The sequence below is a fragment of the Drosophila ficusphila genome, unplaced genomic scaffold (assembly GCF_018152265.1).
Source record: "Drosophila ficusphila isolate 14025-0441.05 unplaced genomic scaffold, ASM1815226v1 contig_751, whole genome shotgun sequence".
Classification (NCBI taxonomy): Eukaryota; Metazoa; Arthropoda; class Insecta; order Diptera; family Drosophilidae; genus Drosophila; species Drosophila ficusphila.
The window spans coordinates 88,574-109,517 of NW_025064693.1; the positions used below are offsets into that span (position 1 = coordinate 88,574).

Consider the following 20,944-nt stretch of genomic DNA (forward strand, 5'->3'; position numbering starts at 1 on the left):
AACATATATCATACATATACATACACATATATACATCATATATTCCATATATATCTCCAAATATATTCCATATATCCATACATCATATTTTCTACTTCCCACAGCGAGAATATACCAACATTAAAAGTTTTCCGTCGGCCTCCGTGTAAATAAAAATAAATAATAAAAATCCACCACCGACGCGGAAAACTTTGTTGGTTTCAGTGTGTTTTATTTCCAACATTTTTTTTGGCGTGAGCGCGAACTGCACGAACGCACATACGTACATATACACATTTATATCCAAATCCAGCATCCCAACTGCATATACATACACACCCATACCCATTAGGGAGCCGTTGCACGACAAGGGCTTTATACACGACATAAGGTCTTAAACATAGAAAATTTTTCCAAAGACAAAATAAATTATTTCTGAGCTGTAATAAATAAATTCCAATTTCAACAACAACACAAAATTAATACTGCAATCAAATTAAATTAAAAATACCAAAATACTTGGGAATTAATTTTTTATTATTTGATTTGTTTATTTTGTCCAGTTACATAAAATAATTTTTAAAAAAATTTTATTTCGTTGTCTGGTTCCATAAAATTTAAGTGTGAACGTCACTCCGTACGGTTCACCATTGTTGATCGCTCATAAAATAAATTTTTGCAAATAAATTATTTTTTGAATAAATAATTAACATCCATTCTCCGCATAAACAAGCCTTTTTGGTTTTTTCTGTCTTCTTCACAGTTGGTAATATTTTCTTTAACTCCTTTAGAGAAAATAATAAATACCAGCATACCAAAAAAATAATCCCGTTTTTTATTTTACATATCCGAAACAGTAAATATTTAATTATTCTGGCGTTTTTTTTTGGCAATTGATATTCGCTCCTGTGCAATTTAAATATACCCCGTTTCCACTGGGCATATATCTCTTTTCTATTTATCGTCGCTATAGACCGTTTCCTTTTTAGCGAAGCAAATTCTGCTGAATACCAATTTTTTCGAGAGTGCAATTAAAATACCAAAGGTCTAAAATTTGTTTTTTACACCCAGCACACTCGTTTTTCAAAAAAGGTTTCATTTTTTGGCATGTCCAGTGAAGGTGCGAATAAGGGATCTCCCATTCCACCAACAAAAGCTCCGAAGATTGTTGTCAAGCCGCCCACACCTAAACTTTCCAATAAGACTCGCTCTCCCCAAGCAAGGCTCACTCGTTCCGAGACAAAAATGGCTCTAGCTGCGTCCGATCTTGCGCTGAATCAATTCATTGAGGTTTCAGATCGACTCAGTGAATTCGAAGCGAGATGCAACACTCCGTCGCCGACTCCCCCGAGCATGTCCATGCTAAATATCCGACGCGAAGAGGTCCGAGCATTGTGGGAGCGCATCAAAAAAGAGTACGATGAGTGCAATGTACGCCTGATTTCAGCCGGAGACAGTGCAGCTGACAGCTTGCCAATTCTCCGAGCGAAATATAATTATTGCTACGGCGTCTACGAAAGGTGTGGTGCGAATATAGAGGATCTTATTGCGCAAGCTCCACGAACCCCCCAAACACAAGCTGATCCGTCCCAGACCTACGTTCCTTCAGGTTGTCGGCTACCTCCGTGTGATACCGAGGTCTTCACCGGCGATTATCTTCGCTGGCCGACGTTTAGGGACCTTTTCACGGCGATCTATATTAACAATCCAAGATTGACGCCGGTCGAGAAATTGTTCCACCTGAATTCCAAAACGAGTGGCGAAGCACACACAATTGTGGCAAAGTCGCCTTTAACTAACGATGGTTTTCGCTCAGCCTGGGATAACCTAACTAAGCGTTTCGAAAACAAACGGTTGTTAGTAAACAGTCATTTGAAAATACTGTTCAATGTGCAGTCCATCACTCAGGAATCTGGGCCAGCTTTGCGAGAGCTTCAAGACACCATCCAGAGTTGCCTTACCGCTTTAGAAACGAGCGATATTAGCACCGACAATTGGGATTGCCTATTAGTTTATATGGTCTCCGCCAAACTTCCAAAGTTGACACATTCCCTCTGGGAGCAGTCGCTCCACAACAAGGTCGATGTTCCCTCTTGGCAGGAGTTAAATAATTTCCTCACTGAGCGTCACAGGACACTAGAGGCCATAGATGACGTCCGTCCGTCAGGCTCTAGTCAGCCTCAGCCCAGAGCAGCAGGCTCGAATTCCACGGCACGTAGGATCCATTCCTATGAAGCTAGAGTAGTACCCAGAGGTAATGGGTGCGACTTGTGCAATAGAGAAAACCATCAAGTGCGGACATGCGCACGGTTTCTCCGGATGTCTGTCGATGAGCGGTCCGCCTATATCAAAGGCAAAAAGCTGTGTCTGAACTGCTTTGCACGAGGACATCAGCTACGGGACTGTGACAGCACTCATAGTTGCTTCACATGCCGCGGCCGCCATCACACGCTACTGCATCGAGGTAACGCGTCTCCAACGCCCTCGACTCCAACTCCAGCTTCTTCGCCCAGGTCAAGACCAACTACGACGGCTCCAGCGACTACCAGTGCCGCAACCTCCACGGTGCAAAATTATTTTGCCACGGGTCATAGATCCGTCTTGTTGGGCACCGCCGTTATTGACATTTGCCATCTGGGATCAACCTTCAAAGCTCGTGCCTTGATCGACTCTGGATCGGAGGCAACATTCATGACTGAGAGGCTGTTCAACTTGATTAAGTTGCCTCATCAGCTCATTCGAGCCCAAGTCTCCGGCTTAAGCCCAACACTGGCAGCAGAATCCAAAAGACTCTGCCAGTTTTCAATTCGATCTCCGACCAGGCCTGGCCTGCAGCTAGACGCGACTGCCTATGTCCTTCCACATTTAGCTGGTCAACTTCCGTCCTGTTCAATTCCGCAGCATTTCCTACGGGAGCTTCCCGATTTTTCTTTGGCGGACCCGAAGTTTTATGAGAGTGCACAGATAGATGTGTTAATCGGGGCTGACCTGCTGCCTTCCATACTCCTCAGCGGCACCCGAGCAAACATCTGTGGCTCTCTTCTTGGTCAAGAGACTATATTCGGATGGATCCTTACCGGACCAGTACCAGCTGCTAGGCAAGAGCAAATTTCCGCTTTCTCCACGCGAATCTCCCATATATTCGATACAAACCTGGATCAACTTCTTACCAAGTTTTGGGAGGTGGAGGATCTGCCAATAAAAATGGCAAAAGAGTCAGATTTGGCTTGTGAGGAAAATTTCCTCCGGACAACCACGAGAGACGATAGTGGAAAATATATCGTCAGCCTTCCATTCCGTGATCCGGAGAACGTAAAGTCCGCCCTGGGACACTCCAGATCCTTCGCGTTGGCTCAATTCTTAAGAAACGAGCAGCGTTTGAAAAGGGACAGCCAACAGAAAATTAAGTACGATACCGTTATTCAAGAATATCTCGATCTCAACCACATGAAAGAGGTCTATCCTACCCATGATTCTGCGAGTTATTATCTTCCGCATCATGCCGTGCTCAAGCCGGAAAGTAAGACCACCAAGCTTCGTGTGGTGTTCAATGCCTCGAGCCCTTCAGACAATGGGGTCAGTCTAAATGATATCCTTCATGCTGGCCCGGTCTTACAGTCCGATCTGACCATTCAAATTCTGAAGTGGCGATATTTCCGATACGTATACAGTGCCGATATCGAGAAAATGTATCGACAGATCTGGGTAGACCCGAAGCATACCCCGTTCCAACGCATTTTATTCCGAAACAGCGAGGGGTACATTCGAGATTTTGAATTAAAGACGGTAACTTTCGGGATTAATTGTGCGCTCTTCCTGGCGATACGAGTCCTACAACAGCTGGCGACTGACGTGCAGCTCAGCCATCCAAGAGCGAGCAATGTCATTCGTAGTGCAATGTATGTAGACGATGTCCTTTCGGGAGCTGACTCTGCTGAAGATGCTCAACTCACAATAAAAGAGTTACAGAATGCCCTAGACTCCGCGGGTTTTCCGTTAAGAAAATGGACATCCAACAACAAAGAGGTGTTAGCTCATATCCAACCCGATCATCTTCTGAACTGCGATTTCCTTGATCTCGACACTGAAAATACAGCCAAGACTCTCGGTGTACGGTGGAGAGCGACGTCCGATGAGTTTTTCTTCGTTCCCCCAGATCTACCCACAGAAATCTCCCCCACAAAACGCCAGGTGCTTTCCCAAATCGCCAAACTGTTTGATCCGGCAGGCTGGCTTGCTCCATTTGTTGTGTGTGCCAAGATCTTTATGCAAGAGATTTGGCTTCAGGAGCTGGGGTGGGACGATAAGCTGACATCTGAGCTGTGCCAAAGGTGGCACAGTTTTCTTCAAAGTTATTCGATCCTTGATCAGGTCCGGATTCCAAGATGGGTTTCCTTTCGCCCAGAATTTCGCTTAGAGCATCATGGATTTTGTGATGCCTCGCAGAAAGCCTACGGCGCTGCAATCTACGTGCGCGTAGAGATGGGACATACCACGATGGTACACCTGCTCACCGCCAAGACGCGTGTTGCGCCAGTCAAAACTGTGCCGCTTCCTTGACTAGAGCTGTGTGGAGCTTTACTGCTTGCCGAAATGGCTGAAGCGATCCTTCCCAGCATGCCGATGCTGAATTCGAATCTCCACTGCTGGACCGACTCCACTATTGTGTTGGCGTGGTTAGCAAAACCAGCTTGCCATTGGACTACATTCGTTGCCAACAGAGTGACGAAGATCACTCAGTCCACAGAGGCAGCCAACTGGTCACACGTTCAATCCGAACATAATCCCGCTGACTTGGCTAGTCGAGGGGTGGCCCTTCCAGAGCTTGTCGGTAGTTCTCTCTGGTGGCATGGACCCACTTGGTTGCAAAAGCCACGCAGCCAATGGCCTAGCCAGGGGACCGACCTACCCGTGACCGAGATCGAAAAGCGAGCAGTCAAAGCCCACGTAGCGTATATTCCGAACGAAGACTTCCTTGATCGTTTTTCCAAATTGGATAGAGCTTTGCGGGTCCTCGCTTATGTCCAGCGATTTATCAGTCGGTGTAAAAAACAATCGCCGCTTTCAGAGATCCGTCTGGAGGCCAAGGAACTTGTCGCCGCCGAACGGCTCATGATTCTCTGCACTCAGCGCAGGTATTTAACGAACGAGTATCGCAGTTTGAGTCAGAAGCTTCCGGTGCCCCTTCCAGTTCGATCCTCTCCTTAAACCCTTTCCTAGATCAGGAGGGGCTGATAAGGGCATGTGGCCGCGTCACAGCCTCTGAAAGTTTGCGTTACGATGAACGACATCCGATAATCCTCCCGTACGAATGTTCACTCTCTCGGCTTCTGGTAAAGTTCACGCATCTCATAACGCTACACGGAGGTAACCAGTTGGTGGTACGTCTCACCCGTTCCAGATATTGGGTTCCGAGAGTTAAAAACTTGGTGAAGGCAGTTATCAATGCCTGCAAGGTCTGCGTTATTTACAAAAAGAGATTGCAAGTCCAGATGATGGGAAATTTGCCAAGAGAACGAGTGTCATTCTCCCGTCCATTCACGTACACGATATAAAAAATTACACTGGTAGAGCATGTCTTATCACGAAAGGGTATGTGTTGGTTTTCGTTTGTTTCTCCACCAAGGCTATCCATTTGGAGCCTACTTCAGATCTGACGACCGAGAAATTTCTTGCGGCGTTCGCTCGGTTCGTATCCAGAAGAGGGTGTCCTCGCCAAGTGCAGTCGGACAATGGGAAGACCTTTGTTGGCGCTGCCACATTACTGTCCCGAGATTTTCTCCAGGCCGTTAAAGAGTCTGTGACTGATGCGTATAGTCATCAGCAGCTCGACTGGCATTTCATTCCGCCAGGAGCACCCCATATGGGAGGCCTATGGGAAGCTGGTGTCAAGAGCTTCAAAGCATTGTTTTATAAATGCACAGCTACGCGGAAGTATACCTTGCTACTCTGCTAGCGAAGATTGAAGCTTGTCTAAACTCCAGACCGCTATCTCCCATGTCAGAGGATCCCACTGATCTTCTAGCGTTGACACCAGGGCACTTTCTTGTCGGCGGCCCTCTTCTATCCATAGTGGAGCCCGAAGTAAAGGGGGGAATCCAAGACTATATTGAACCGGTGGCAACACTTGAAAGCGCTCCATCAGCAATTCCGCGCTCGATGGAAGGATGAATACCTTAAAGAGCTCCACAAGCGCAACAAGTGGAAGTGTCCCACCGAGAATATGCGTGTCGGGGACATGGTCGTCATCAAAGACGACAATCTGCCCTCAAATGAGTGGCGACTCGGTAGAATCGACTCCGTCTTTCCTGGAGCCGATGGCAATGTCCGCGCAGTCGACATCCGGACGGCGCGCGGCATTGTCCGGCGTCCAGAAGCCAAAATTGTTCTCCTTCCCGGAGATGCTCCCCAAACTTCTACCCAGTAATCCAAACGTCGTTATCCGTAGTCCGTAAGCCCCGAATCATTCCATTATAAAACATATTCCTTTGTTTTTTTTCTTTTTCATATTCCACCGCCAAAACCCGTAGGCAATGGCTCCGCGTAAGACCAACGCTCAGGCATTAGAGAGCAGGCGGACTCGAGGCACGCAGTCCTACCGGTGCCGAGTCTGCAGGGGGATCCACCCTCTAAAGAGGTGCCAGAGGTTCCTCAAGCTGCAGTTCTTGTTAATAAGTACTGCGCAAATTGCCTTGCCCACGAGCATTCGCAAGGGGACTGCCGTAGCGGTGACCGGTGCAGATCGTGCGATGAGGAGCATCACACGCTGCTCCACATCACCGAGCCTTCCAAGCCTTCCAAAAGGGGCTCCGCTTCTCAGCAGCGTTCGCGCCGACAAGATCCGCCAACTCGCAGAGCGCTCGCTTCTCCACCGCGCTTAGCATCCTCGACACCAGAGCCCTCGACTCGCGCAGCGCGCGCTGCTCCGACGCTGGCAACCCTTCTTCAGCACCACGTCGTCAACGTCCTTCCAACGGCTTTGGTCACCCTGGAGGCGGGTCCGAAGATTGTGGACACCGTGCCGCTCATCGACCCCTGCTCGCCTCAAAGCTGTATCGACGCCACCCTGGCGTCCAGCCTTCGTCTGCCGACCACCAATGTCGGAAAGGAAAGGGTGTGCACGGCGATCCTCCGATCGAAAGTCGTCGAGGGAGCTGCGTTGGAATTCGTCCTCAAGATCGAACCCGGTGTCGGCGTCCGCACCCCCATCCGAGCGATCGACTCATCTGTCGTCGGCCGCTACAAGGACCTTCCGCTGGCCGACAAGCGGTTCTATCTGCCGGCGTCGATTTCCATGGTCCTGGGTGCGGATGTCTACGCCAAGGTCATCCAACCAGGATTCCACCTGGTCGCCGAGGGATTGCCAGTAGCCCAGAAGACCATCTTCGGCTGGATCCTGTCCGGCGCCTGCAACCAGGGCTGATTATGTTGCAACGCCAGCGGTTGCAAGGGGGGCGGGACGTTCAGTCCTCTCCCGCTCTCCCTCTCCCGGAGCTTCTCCCCACACCGCACTCTCCCTCTCCCGAAGCTTGGAGCATGTCGCGCTCGGCCGTCCAGGCTCTCCAAGCGCCTAGCTTAGAATAGCTTAAATTAGTTCCAATACGTCAACGTCTGAATAAACGCCCGGCCGGTCCGCGCCATAATCGAAGTTTTAGAGTTTTTACTTTTCGTGTTTCTCTCACCCCCACAGCTTAAAACCCCCAGCCGTCGCTGCCCACCCGGAGTTTTTGCTGCCTTCAAGTCGGACGCCCCCAGCACCACATATCGGAAATATCGATATTATCGATGTTTTTATATGATATTTAAAATATTATCATATTTTTTGACAAAATTTTCGACAACCCTAATTGCTATCCCGCGATTTCATGCAAGCGGTCAAGGAGTCTGCGATGGGAACATACGGCCATCAAGGGCTTCTGTGACGTTTTATTCCGCCAAGCGCATCGCACATGGGAGGCTTGTGGTGGCTCCTCCCCATAGAAAGCCTCCGATCGCAGACCGGACACCTTAAACTTCATTAATTTGATGTCAATGCGCATCAGGGATACGTGGCCTTGGTACCGACCAATCTAAAGGCCGCTGTTCTGTTGATCGGGACCCTAAGTTAATTTCCGGCCTTTTTTTAATAGAGAAGGTTGTATAAAAAAGTACTTTGAGATCACGGGGGATTTTGATAGCAGTAACTTTTTATGGGTTCGTCTGAGTTCCTTTACTGCTAATCACGTGGCCCAAGAAGGCCAACTTCCGTCACTTTCAGATTCGCCATTCGTTATTTTCGAAAGACTTCGAACAGAGCTGGATCTGGATCGTGTGTACAGTGCGCAGTTTGTTTAAAACGTTTTTTTTTTTTTAACTGATGCTATTATTGATCAAATGGAACTAAAATAGGCCTCGGATCGGTACTCCAGGATAAAGATGGGCAAATGGATGGGGGAAAAATGCATATTTGGACTCAGGCCTCAATGTGAGCCAAATCGCGACGAATATATTAAAAATCGCGAAATTTTGTACACGATTTATTGTCAGATAATGAAAACTATAAAGAAAAAAAATTATAAAGGGCTCCAAAAAAAAAGTTAAACGTTCGAGATAAGCGGTTTATAGTGAAAAGGGCCTCCAGTTCCACCATGTCCTGTGCTATAAAATATAATTTATTTTAGTTTCATTTGATCAATAAAAGCATCAGATTGAAAAAAAAAAAAAAAACGTTTTAAACAAACTGCGCACTTTACACAAGTGATTACTGACAAGTGTCTTATCCAAATGAAACGATTTTTAGCATGCAGAAAACCATGCTGTAGTCCAAAAACTCAAATAAAAAAATGGGGAAAGCAATAATAAAAAATGTAACTGCGTTTTAGAATCGCTATAGAACAAAGATTATAACTTAAAAAAAATAGTCTTCAATGATTTTTGTCTTCGCTACGAGGGATCAACCATAAAAGTAGCTAAGTGTCCTATCTAAATGAAACGAACTGTATATAGGTAAAATTGAGCGGAAAAAGCGATTGTTCGGAGCAGACAGCTAGTACCTAATTTGATGCACATGGGTGTAGGGAGTTAGGAGCCGCTCTTCAAGCCTCTCTTTGTTTTATCTATGTTATCTATAATCCTGAGAACGACAGTATAAAGAAGCCGCGCTTTCGACTTATCTCACCTCACTCAAGCAATTACTTAACTCGCATACATTGTTCGCGCAAAGATAGAAAACGAAAACATAGAGTTGCAGCTCCAAAATATACATTTTAATTAACTAAACCTATTCGTGCGTTTGGTCTCTTACAAGGGTGGCATATTCGTTTTCTTCCCCATAAACATTTTGGTGACCCCGACGTGATATTCGTTCACATTTTCGTTTTAATCGGAGTCTGCAACTGAATTTTCGTTTGTGTTTACATCGCTTAAACATTTTGTCATTTGTCGTCGTTTGCGGACATTCGGTCACAAACACACAAACGTGCATACAAAGTGCATTTAGCCGGGCGTTTGATTTTGTACATTTCGCGCTGTGTTTATCAGTTCTTTCGCTGTTGCTATTCGAGCAAAATCTATGCAAGAACAACAACAACAAAACAAAGTTCCCTAATCTTTTGGCGACGCTTGGTGCTCTACATTTTCGGGCTTTGAACCACAGGGTGTTTCGTGCATAGCAGACGCGTTCAGAAATTACTTTTTACTTTTTTTTTTTTTTCGTGATTAATAAAATGCAAAATTCGGTGAACGAGAGTCAGCCCCAAAATGGCCCAAATGAAATTGAATTTTTTCGGGCCAAAGTGCAATCCATTTTGCGGCAAGTCAACGCGCTTAAAAATTATTTAGTGGCCAACAATATCGACCAATTTGACGAAGCCGATATTCATGCGCGGTTAAAGAGGATCGAGGCACAGAACTTAGCGTTTGATTCCGCCTAGACAGCGCTGGAGAGGCTGGACTTAGCCGAGCTTACGGCCGACACAAGGATGGAGTTCTCGAAAGTCGTAATGGATGTGGAGGCTAAGCTTAATCGAGGCTTGGCGGCTCAACGCAAATTGCAATTTGCTGGGGCCACAGCTGCCAATTCGACGTGTTCTGAATTAACAAATAACGGTGTGTAATAAATTTTAGACGGATTTCTTATTCACATCGTCGCTCACAAGCTGGACCAGCGGACGCTAGAAAGATGGGAAGAGACCTTGCCCATTGCTAAGCTTCCAGCATGGACTGCCATGGAGTCGTTTTTGGAGAAGAGGTGCAGGATGATGGAGAACCTGGATCAAGCCTTGGTAATCCAAACACCAGGCCAACAGGTGGGAAAAAACTTGCACAGATACCACTCAAATGCAATTCTTGCCTCTGCTACGACCCCAAATCCTACTGTATGCCTGTTATGTAATAGTAAGGACCATTTCCTACCGAAATGTTCGCGATTTTTAAATTTGAGTCCAAATATTCGATGTTCCTTGAGAACCAGTAAGATGTTCCAGAGGGGGCTTAGCTGGGACCACCAGGCGGGTCGCAGGTTGCGGATTGCGAACGGCCTTATTCATAAGGTTAGTTGTGAATAAGCGCAAGCTTATAAGCAACCCCGGACAAACAGCGGGTACACCGAAGTCGGTGTACTGATAAGACGCTTGTTTGGCCGTCTTCAAATTGTAGCCTTAAACACCCCTCTTCCCTCACAATTACCTACCAACTTTCCTTCCCACAATCTCACTCCTGTGCCGGACTAAGGTGTCATCCGACCCGTGCCGATAGTCAGCCTGGCTGGGGGCCCGAATTAACAAATAGCCCACTCTTTCACGGAGGGTTCAGGCAAGTGGCGACCGCCCAGGAGCGCAGCCACCGCCGGGAGTGAGTCACGGACGCAGAATGTGGGACATTCCCTACAATGGTCAACTGTCCCAGACCATCCCGGCTGCTTCGCCCACCCCCCGCGGCTGGACAGAGGACCAGGCCTGAAACGAAAGCGGATGTCCTTCCAGCCAAAGGACAACCTGGAGGCCTAGACGACCCCAACAAGAGAGGCCTGCCGGGGTCCAAAATAAAATGGTACCAAAGATACCTCCAGCAGGGCATGACACCTGACGAGGCACTGAGGAAGACAAAGGAGCCACGACCAGCAAGTAGTCACCTGCCAGCAAGAGGGGAAACAGCACCCTCACCCCTCCCACGGACACCCCAAAAGGTCGAAATCAGAGGGCGCCAAAAAGGTTAAGGCACCTCCCTCCTGCCCTAAGCCTGAGGAGCCTTGCACCTCAAAGGCGGCGGCAACACGTAGGCCCCCCTAAGGCATCTGCTGGCACACTCAGTGTGCCGAAGGCGAAGGAAAGGAGTGTGAAGCAGCCACCCTTCATCTCCACAGCACCTCTCACTGGCACACACACCTCCTATGCGGAGGCTGCCAAGAGGCAGGAGTACCCACAGGTGCACTTGAGCCAAAAAGTGCTTTTCGAGTTGGAGGAGGCTATTATGGACGACGTAATCACGTCGGCATGGGACACGGCAGTCGCGTTTTGAGGCATCCACTTCAGGGTAGGATACCTCCTTATCGACTGCCTGGGCCGGATTCAGCGGACTGGCTGAGGGGGCCGTTGTGCCCATGCTCAGAACGTGCAAGGGCGTGCCCCTAGATACCAGGGTGGAGAAGACATCCCCGCGGCATTCAATGTCACGGTCTTCTGCCCCAGAAGCGCGGAAAGAGACAATGAGGAACTCCTCATGATGCTTGGGCGCCAGAACAGGCTGGAGACAGATGGCTGGAAGGTGGTCTCCCGGAAGAACGACGGAGGCGGGGCACTCCTAGTCATCGGGATCGACCAGCTCACCCGAGACGAGATCATAGCTAGAGGGCACCAGCTCAACTTTATGTTCGGTACCGTCACGGTGAGTGGGCTAAGAAAGGCGGCAAAGATGGCCGCAGCAGAAGGAGCGCCCTCTGGTCCCACAGGTGGCAAAGTGGAGATCGAGGAATCCCTCGACGAGCCACAAGAGCCTATGGGTACAGAGGAGGACCCTAGCGCCGTTATGGATGTGAGGAGAGAGGATGAGGAGCATCGTACGCCCTCCCAGGAGTTGGCACATGCGATTCTTCTGGACGATAACGACGAGATGGAGGCCGACGTCACTCTGACGGATGACAGTGAAGGGGTACACCCGCCCCTTCACTAAAGATGGAGCATCCGCTCCAATGATGGCTGCATACAGCAGCACGAAGCTAGCCCAGGTGAACCAACACCGGGCCAAGGCGGCATCAGCCGTCCTGGCCAGGCTGTTCACCAACCAACATCTTAGGCTAGCTCTCATACTGGAGCCTTGATACAATCAGGGCATTAAAGTCCTGTACACCAAGGAATCAAAGGTAATATGCGACCAACGGGGTGCACACCCAAGAGCATGCATATTAATAAGGAAAGATATCAATTATAATATCTTTTCAGAGTTTCTAAGCAGTGACTGTGTCGCGGTAACGGTGAGCGGCACAGGAAAGTTACCAGCGATCGTCATAGCATCGGCGTATTTTGCTGGGGATGCAGCATGCCCACCACCGGAAATCATCGGACTCGTGGAATGCTGCAGGAGGAAGAAGATGCCCCTAATCATCGGGTGTGACGCCAATGCACATCACGTGATATGGGGAAGCACCGACGTCAACAACAGAGGTGAGCAGCTTATTCATTATGAATAGTAGCCTAGAAATCGGTAATGTCGGGTCCACACCGACATTCATTACTAGAGTAAGAGAGGAGGTCCTAGACATAACTCTGATGAGCAGGTCTCTAGGACCACTTATTAAGAAATGGCATGTGTCGCCAGAGGAATCAATGTCGGATCACCGAATCATTAGATTTGAATTAGACTTCAACAAGGACGCCCCCAAAAGGAATCCCAAGAAAACAAACTGGGATTGGTTCAAGTCCTCTCTTGAGCTCAATCTCTCTAACGAACCGTCAGGTATACCCAGACATTCCTTAGAATTAGATAAGGCAGTGGATAACCTCTGCAAGAAGATAGCCAATGCCTTTGAGGACAGTTGCCCTCTTGGCAGACGGAAAGCAGAAAGAGACGCCCCATAGTGGAACGCCAACCTGGAACGGCTCAGAATCTCTACCCGCCGGCTCTTCAACAGAGCAAAAACGAGCGAGGATAACTGAGGACAATATAAACAAAGCCTGACGCTCTACGACAAAGAGATCAGGAAGGCCAAACGGAAGAACTACAGAGACTTCTGTGAGGCAACAGCATTGCTGGTGAAGGGGCAAGATTGCACAAGGCTATGGCCAAAGTTGCACCAGAAAGTAACATAGCCCTGAGGAAATGTGACAATTCTTACACTTCCGACGACAGGGATAAACCAGCTTTACTCTTTAAAACACACTTCCCTGGGAGCTCACCCCTGGCGGAAGATACGTCCAACCCAATGGAGGCATCGTCCACTCCAAGACACCTCAGACCAAGCGCAGAGGACTGGCAATTGCCAAGTCTCTAGTCTCTCCGGAGAGACTTAAATGGGCAATTGGGATCTTCCAACCATTTAAGTCACCTGGTCTAGATGGTATCTCTCCATCATTCCTGCAGCAGGGACTGGATTTACTCCTAACCCGCCGAAGGAGACTGATGCTAAGCAGCCTAGCAATTGGACACATCCCAAAAGCGTGGCGTAGAGCTAGGGTGGCCTTCATCCCCAAAGCAGGGAAGAAAGACATCACCAACCCAAAGTCCTTCCGACCTATCAGCTTAACTTCGTTTTGCTTTAAAACGTTGGAAAAGCTGGTAGACTATCATATTAGGAGCACAGTTCTTAAGGACTGTCCGCTGCAACCCACGCAGCACGCATACAGGGCAGGTCGTTCAAAAGACACTGCACTGTACCAACTTTGTCACACTCTTGAAGGGGCAGTGGACAACAAAGAAGTTGCAATCTGCGCCTTTCTGGATATAGAGGGAGCCTTTGACAATGCGTCCCACGATGCTGTCTTAGCGGCCCTCGCCAGAAGGAATATAGACGCGACAACAAGAAGGTGGATTGGAGCCTTGTTAAGCTCCAGGCAGGCAATGGCGACCATTGGCAACAGCACAATGACCGTTGCCACAAGCAGAGGATGTCCGCAAGGAGGAGTTTTGTCTCCTTTACTGTGGAGCCTACTAGTAGATGAACTACTAAAGAAACTCGCCGATAGAAGAATACAATGCCAGGGCTATGCCGATGACATAGTAATAGTAGCCAAAGGGAAATTTAAAGAAAAGCTTTGCGATATTGTCCAACTCGGACTCAAGATAACGCTAGACTGGTGCAGGGAAGTTAGGCTTAACCTCAACCCCGCAAAGACAGTCATTGATCCTTTTACAAGGAAGTACAAACAACAGAAAATGAGACAAATCATGCTACTAGGTACCCCGGTAGCAATAAGCCGGGAAGTTTAGTACCTCGGAGTTACCTTCGACAGGAGACTAACGTTTGCAACCCACATGCAAAAGACAGTGGATAAGTGCCTCAGGGCTCTCTTCACCTGTTGGAAAATTGCAGGGAAATCTTGGGTGACCTCACCCCAAATCATCAGATGGCTATAATTGTGAGGCCAATACTCACATATGGGTCAGTAGCCTGGGGTAAAAGAGCTAGACTCATTACCGCACAGAAACAGCTCCAAAGGCTGCAAAGACTGGCATGCATATGTATGACAGGAGCAATGAGAACCTGCCCCACTGCGGCACTGAAAGTTCTCATGGAACTCACTCTGCTACACTGCGTAGTAGAGTTACAGCGGAAAGCCACCCTACTAAGAATCACTTCTTGAGGTAATGGCAGTGACCGCATCCTCAGCTCTAGGGATGCTGCAAAACTACTAGTCGAATTTCCCCTGAGTTCACACCCCAGGGACGAAATGACAGTAGAATTCATCTTCGAAAAGAATTTCTCTGCTCATCTGAGCAACAAGAAAGAATGGACCACCATGAAGGAAGTACACTCCATGGCGAGTCACACTATAGCATGGTATACGGACGGGTCTGTAACACACCAAGGCACTGGCCTTGGAGTAATAGGACCACGAATCAAGTACCATAAATTTTTAGGCCAATGCACCAGCATATTCCAAGCTGAGGTATGTTCCATAGGACGGTGTGCGGAGCTCAATATGGAGCGCGGGTACACAAATAAGGACATTGCAGTCCTCTCGAACAGTCGAGCGGCAATTACTGCACTCTCTAGTAATAGGATCACCTCGAAGCAGGTTCGAGAAGTGAGAACAATAATAAACCTTCTGGGCAGCAGCAACAGGCTGTCACTAAGATGGATTCCAAGACATAAAGACATATCCGGGACCGAACTAGCAAAACTAGGGGCGGAACGTCCCTTTATAGGTCACGAGCCTTATTATGGCGTAGGCAGACACACAATCAAAGATTATCTGAGAAAAGAAGAGGAACATATGAGGCAAGCTTGCTGGGAGAGCACCACAGGCCAAAGGCAAGCCTTATCATCAATTATGACATGAAGAGGTTCAAGAAACTTATACCACTAGGGAGGAATTAACTTAGGGTAAGTGCCGGATTACTAACCGGACATTGCAGACTAATGAGTCACCTATGTAATATAGAAATAGTGAACAGCAAGACATGCAGATTCTGTGATAACGAGGATGAAACCTCCCTACACATAATTCAGACTACCCAGCCAAGGCTGGGATGTAGAGATGTAGAACCCTCGGTTCTCGGTCCGTAACACTTGGGACCTCCGGAAGCATCGACCCAACAAAGCTTCTTGGATTTATCGGAGGAACCGGGTTGATGGGTAAGTTTTAAGCTAAGATAGGGGGTACAATAGATCAAGGCAAGATTGCGGTCAGACGATAACTTACAGCGCTTTACGCGCAGTCTGCGTTGCCTATGGGGATGCACATCGAACTGAGGCCTAAACTCAGAACCATTCTGTCAAGAAATGTAGTAACTTTGGTTGTCATGTGTATAAAGAGTTGAACAGTCGACTAGTCCAACAAATGACTGCTGCTCGAAATTCTATAATACGAAACAATTCTCCATATAAACCATCCACCACGACCCCGGGAGTTTCTTTTGCACGGGCGTTAAATAAAAACAACGGGACTTACGCCTCATCCTCTAAGCTGACAGGTCATCTAGCCACTGCTGATATAGTGGGGCAACAAACACTAAACCAACGCCCAGAAATTAATAGCCAACATATGACTGCAAACACACAATTGCCTAATAGCGTAGAAGAAATGCTGATAACTATAACCAACACAATGGTAGCTAGAGCTTGTATACAAGCTACATCAACACACATCGATATCCAAAGCGGTTTCTTAATAGAAAACCTCTGGCCTCACTATGATCCATAAAGCCAAAAGGACAAGTCACAGTCTTCGTCACATAGGCCAGTCTCCTGCAGTGCCTATCAAAAGTATTTAAGAGGCTGCTCATGAATATGAATATGTACAGAGCCACACCTACAGTGCCATAATGGCATCCCAATGCACCAATCCGGATTCCGCAAAAAAACGCGGAACCATTGAACAAGTAAGCCGAATAACCTTCGAGATACGAAACATATTTGAAAGTCAAGAGTATTGCACCGCAGTTTTGTTGGATGTCGCCAAAACTTTCATCTGCGTTTACACAGCAGATCTTCCAACAACCAGGCTTAGAACAAGCATTTGCTGAAGATACTGCATGCTAGCCGATTCTAGTCGTTCTAGTTGCCTTATAAAAGCAACACAACATTTATCAGCTCATCTCGAGCCTTTAGAAAAGAAAGAGCAAAATGAGCAAAAGAGCAAACACGTCAACTTAACCCTAAACAGACAAACTTGTTCCCCACCATCTCTGAACAACATTCATAATCCGCAAACAACTGAAGAAACTTATCTTGGAGTTCACCTTGATAGCACAGCCAAAAGAACACAATTAAAATAGAAAGCAAGAAGCCTACATTGGTTAATAAGCGCCCGTTCTCCGCTTAAATTGGAGTACAAGGTCATCTGTACAATGCAGTCCTCAAAACAATTTCCTGATATGAATCGACTCCGAGTTCAAATGTGCTGGACACCAACTGCGTATGGTGGTAAAAATAAGACACAATGGAAAGCTGTAAGTGACAGTGGATCCAAAAATATAGAAGAGATCAACGAGAAGGTGGAGGAACTACTTAAGATGGGGTGTAAAAAACTTTCAAGATAAAAGACACATAGCCTCGACGTTAGAGAAATTAATACGAAATCCATTAAAAACACGTTTTCGATGCCACGCATCAACTATATATTGGACCACGTAGTTTGTATGTACACCAAAATGTGTTCCAAGTTAAGAAAAGATTGGTGGCGGTCCCAGTGCTGGCCTGTCCATACTTTGAGAAACTGTTCACTCTGTATTTCCTGGCAATTCTTAAGCCTGAAAACGAGGATGGCGAAAAGGTTATCTCATAGTCGAGTTGAACCTTTGGACCTTCGTTTCTGAAAGGATACCATTTCAGGGTAGTAACTGATCAATGATCACATGACGTGGCTAAACAGCAGTTTAAGTGGCCAAACAGAAGAGTTGCAAGTTGTAGCATTATAACTCAAAATAAGTTTCCGGAAGGGAAAGCCGATGCTTAAACCAGACAACCGTTGCTGGAAACGCTGGAAATAGCAACGGAGTTAGCATTGGTGGTTGGGTGCTAGATGCGCCAAAAAAAAAAGATCCACCCACAGAAGTTCCCGGATTACGTGATAGAGGGCGGGTCTTTATAAAGACACATGCAGTGCCGACGACCCGGCAACCTGGGTATGATTGTATTGACTCAATAAAACCAATTATTCTGTCCAGTTGTGCAGGCTGTGTACGATAAACGGCTAAACTTATTTCTTTAGACGGGTTAGTAAAATGCGTATTTACTACTAAGCTACCCCTCCACCCAAAAATTTTGTTGCGAAATATTTAGCGAAAGTTTAATTCATTTATTTTAATAACTATATTTATAATAAGTTTTTATTTAACACAACATTTGAAATCAATAAGGCTTCGAGAGAGAGGCTTATAACTTAAGAGCCTTTTCAAGGAGAGCAAATCAACATCATAACCTATATTTAACTTCTGAGAGCAAAGGTACTTAACTAACTATAAAACATTAAAGTTAACGAACTGGTCATCTGACGATTCTACGCAAAATGATATAAATGTTTTATTGCTATGTGATAATAAATTTTAAGTCATAGTAATTACAAATACATCTTAATAAATAGTAGTTGAACAACAGCGAAGATAATTAATTTTAAAAGAATATTTATAAAGGTCCAAAAAGATTCACTGCCAGATGATTATCAGCTGTGTTACCCAAAAATTGACCATAAAGTTCTTTGTACCGGTTTAGCGAAAGACCTCCACATTTCCGATCATCGTCCTAAAAAGAAAAAGCAACATATTTTTAAAGTTGTTATATTATAGGTAACTTTTTAAGCCAACTCACGTTTAGCAATGTTTCAAAGGCTTTGTCAATTGGGGCAATGTCGTCGATGGCTATTCTAGTTATGCAGTTATAACGGTATTCTTTCACTCCAACAATTCCATCGCTGTCTATGTCAAGCAGTTTAAAGTTCGATTCAATGAATGCCCTCATGGCCTATAAAAAGAAAAAAATTTAAAATTAAATATAGACTTTATAGCCGTTACTTTTGCTGTAATTGTTTTTTTTTTAAGTTAAGGAGCAATTTTGGCCGTGAACAACCCAAAAAAAAATGTATTTGTCGCTATTAAGAAAGTATTGCACAAAGTGTGCGGTAAAACGATTTGTTGGGAAGAAATTTTCGCGCTACCTTGATAAAAGGATCAACATTAAATGAAACTCATAGTAATTTACCCCGGTCAGACGCAGAGAGCAGCCACACGCTCCGCAATCAGGTAAAAATCGAATCACGCGTTTCGGGAGCCAATGCGCGCTACAGCCTCCGCGGCTTAAATAATAAGGTATCGGTGCAGCAGCAGGGAACCAAGTCAGGACAAGTAACAATAAAGTGAATTCTTATATTTTTGATCGTTTAAATCCAGTGCATTTCTTAATTTTGTAGTGTTCCTGGAAACTAACACTAATTCTAACCTGGCTCCGCTTATCGCGAATGGCGACATAGACGGAGTCATTGGCGCGATCGGGGAGAAATTATCCCAGTTGAATAGTATGATGCCAGGTAAGACGAGGGTGATGGTGACGATTCCTATGAAGGAACTCGTCCATCAAGTCATCGCCCTCCAAAAGTCAGCGCTAAGAATTCTGGAGACGGCTCCGAAGAATCCGAGTGAGCAAAAGTCCACACCCAAGAGGTCACGTGAGAGCCCTAGAGCCGGTAAGCTCTCAGCGCCAAAAAGGAAGAAGGTGCCGCAACCTTGCGGCACAAGCAATAAGGTGCTGAAATCCATAACCTACGCTAGTGCAGCGAAGGAAATTTCCGGCCCTCTTCCGCCGAGCCATGCGGCCAAAGGCACGAAGGAGGGTGCGGAAAAATGGTCGACGATTACCAAAAAACCGAAGAAGCAGCAGCCAAAAAAGCAGCAGCAGAAAAAATTCCCTCCACGCACAGACGCACTAGTCTTCAAGTGTGGCGAGGGCATGCAGTATGCCGAAGTATTAGATGTGAAAAATTAGGTGAAAAATAACCCAACTTTGAAGAAACACAATAATTGCGTCAAAGGCATTCGAATGACTGGCAGGGGCGAGCTCCTCATCAAAATGATAAAAACGGCCGACCCAGCCACATCCAAACTACAGAAGGCAATGCAAGAGACTCTGTCTGATAAGGCAGTGGTCAAGAAACTGAAGGAGCGAGTCCACGTTGAGATTAGGGGCATAGCAGAGTTTTCGTCGAAGGACGATATTATTCAGGCGGTTTTCGCCAACTATGAGGGTGATTTCCACCAGCGGCCATCCCTTAACTAAGGAAGGCTTACGGGGGCACGCTCATAGCTAAGATGAACATCCCCCCCGTTCTTGCGGAGAAGATCCTAGCGGACGGAAAAATCCGCATCGATTGGGCGCACTGTAGGGTGCGAAAACAGTAGAGCCAAAGCGATGCTATAAATGCCTCGCATTTGATCACATGGCTTTGCACTAACGTAGCATTTGTCCAAAGCGTGTTTTAACTGCGGTGGACTCGATCACGAGTCCAAAAGCCGCAGCAAAGAGGCACGCTGCCTACTATGCGCAAAAACCCATGGTGTAAACTGCAAGCACCACACGCTTAGCAGAAGCTGTCCAGCTTACCAGCAGGCTCTCAAAGCAAAGGGGAAATGGTTCCAATTGAATTTGAACCATTGCAGAGCGGCTCAGGACTTGCTTGCACAAACGGTGCGAGCCTTAAAAATAGACCTGGCCATTTTGAGCAAGCCATACGCAAGTAAGCACGATGGCATTTGGTTTCAGAACACCCAAGGTGGTGCAGCAGTTTGGAGCTGCAGCCCGAGACCACTGCAGATCCAATGCCGGCATTCAGGCAGAGGTTTTGTCAGGGTGAAGGTGGGTAGCCTTACCATCTGTTCGTGCTACATTGCACCCAGCGTCGACTCCCAGACATTTGGCAGCATTGTAAACGACATTCTGGAGGACGCCAGAGGACGACACCCCATCATCATTGCCGGCGATTTCAACGCCTGGGCAACGGAGTGGGGCAGTCGCCTCACAAACCATTGAGGCCACATATTGTTGGACGCTGTTGCCCGGTCAGGTCTCACTCTCGCTAATACAGGGTCAGCCAACACCTATGAGAAGGCGGGAACGGGGTCTGTGATAAACATCACGTTTATGAGCCCAACCCTAACCAGAACGTCAGCATGGCAAGTCTCAGATATATATACCGGTAGTGACCATCGGGCCATCACCATGGAAATAAGAGACGGGCGATTTAAACGCAAAAACACCAATGTGTCCACCGGGTTCCGAGTGTCCACCCTCGACCCGCAAGCCCTGATCTCAATGATGAAAGGCCTCGCGTATGACGAGCGT

At 47.0% G+C, this 20,944-nt stretch overlaps 2 protein-coding genes across 2 annotated transcripts; one reads left to right on the forward strand and one right to left on the reverse strand.

Annotated features, from left to right (window-relative positions):
• Window positions 1-1,208: 1,208 nt before the first annotated feature.
• LOC122320679 lies at window positions 1,209-2,933 on the forward strand. Its single transcript, XM_043208837.1, has 3 exons — window positions 1,209-1,798; window positions 2,480-2,684; window positions 2,849-2,933. Exons 1-3 carry the CDS (start codon window positions 1,225-1,227, stop codon window positions 2,931-2,933), a joined length of 864 nt encoding a protein of 287 aa, XP_043064772.1. The 5' UTR covers window positions 1,209-1,224.
• Window positions 2,934-18,024: 15,091 nt separating this feature from the next.
• On the reverse strand, window positions 18,025-18,582 carry LOC108096102 (sarcoplasmic calcium-binding protein, beta chain-like). Its single transcript, XM_017197479.2, has 2 exons — window positions 18,422-18,582; window positions 18,025-18,355 (listed from the first exon to the last, which is right to left on the reverse strand). Exons 1-2 carry the CDS (start codon window positions 18,569-18,571, stop codon window positions 18,239-18,241), a joined length of 267 nt encoding a protein of 88 aa, XP_017052968.1. The 5' UTR covers window positions 18,572-18,582; the 3' UTR covers window positions 18,025-18,238.
• Between the last annotated feature and the right edge of the window lie 2,362 nt (window positions 18,583-20,944).

What these genes read in the sequence shown, in the direction of transcription:
- LOC122320679 (XM_043208837.1), top strand. Translation starts at nt 1,225, where the DNA reads ATGGCTCTAGCTGCGTCCGATCTTGCGCTGAATCAATTCATTGAGGTT. An exon ending in CGATGGTTTTCGCTCAGCCT is followed by an intron (nt 1,799 to 2,479) that starts GGGATAACCTAA and finishes CTCCAACTCCAG; the next exon opens with CTTCTTCGCCCAGGTCAAGA. An exon ending in ACATTCATGACTGAGAGGCT is followed by an intron (nt 2,685 to 2,848) that starts GTTCAACTTGAT and finishes TTCCACATTTAG; the next exon opens with CTGGTCAACTTCCGTCCTGT.
- LOC108096102 (XM_017197479.2), bottom strand. Translation starts at nt 18,571, where the DNA reads ATGAGGGCATTCATTGAATCGAACTTTAAACTGCTTGACATAGACAGC. An exon ending in CCTTTGAAACATTGCTAAAC is followed by an intron (nt 18,356 to 18,421) that starts GTGAGTTGGCTT and finishes TTTTCTTTTTAG; the next exon opens with GACGATGATCGGAAATGTGG.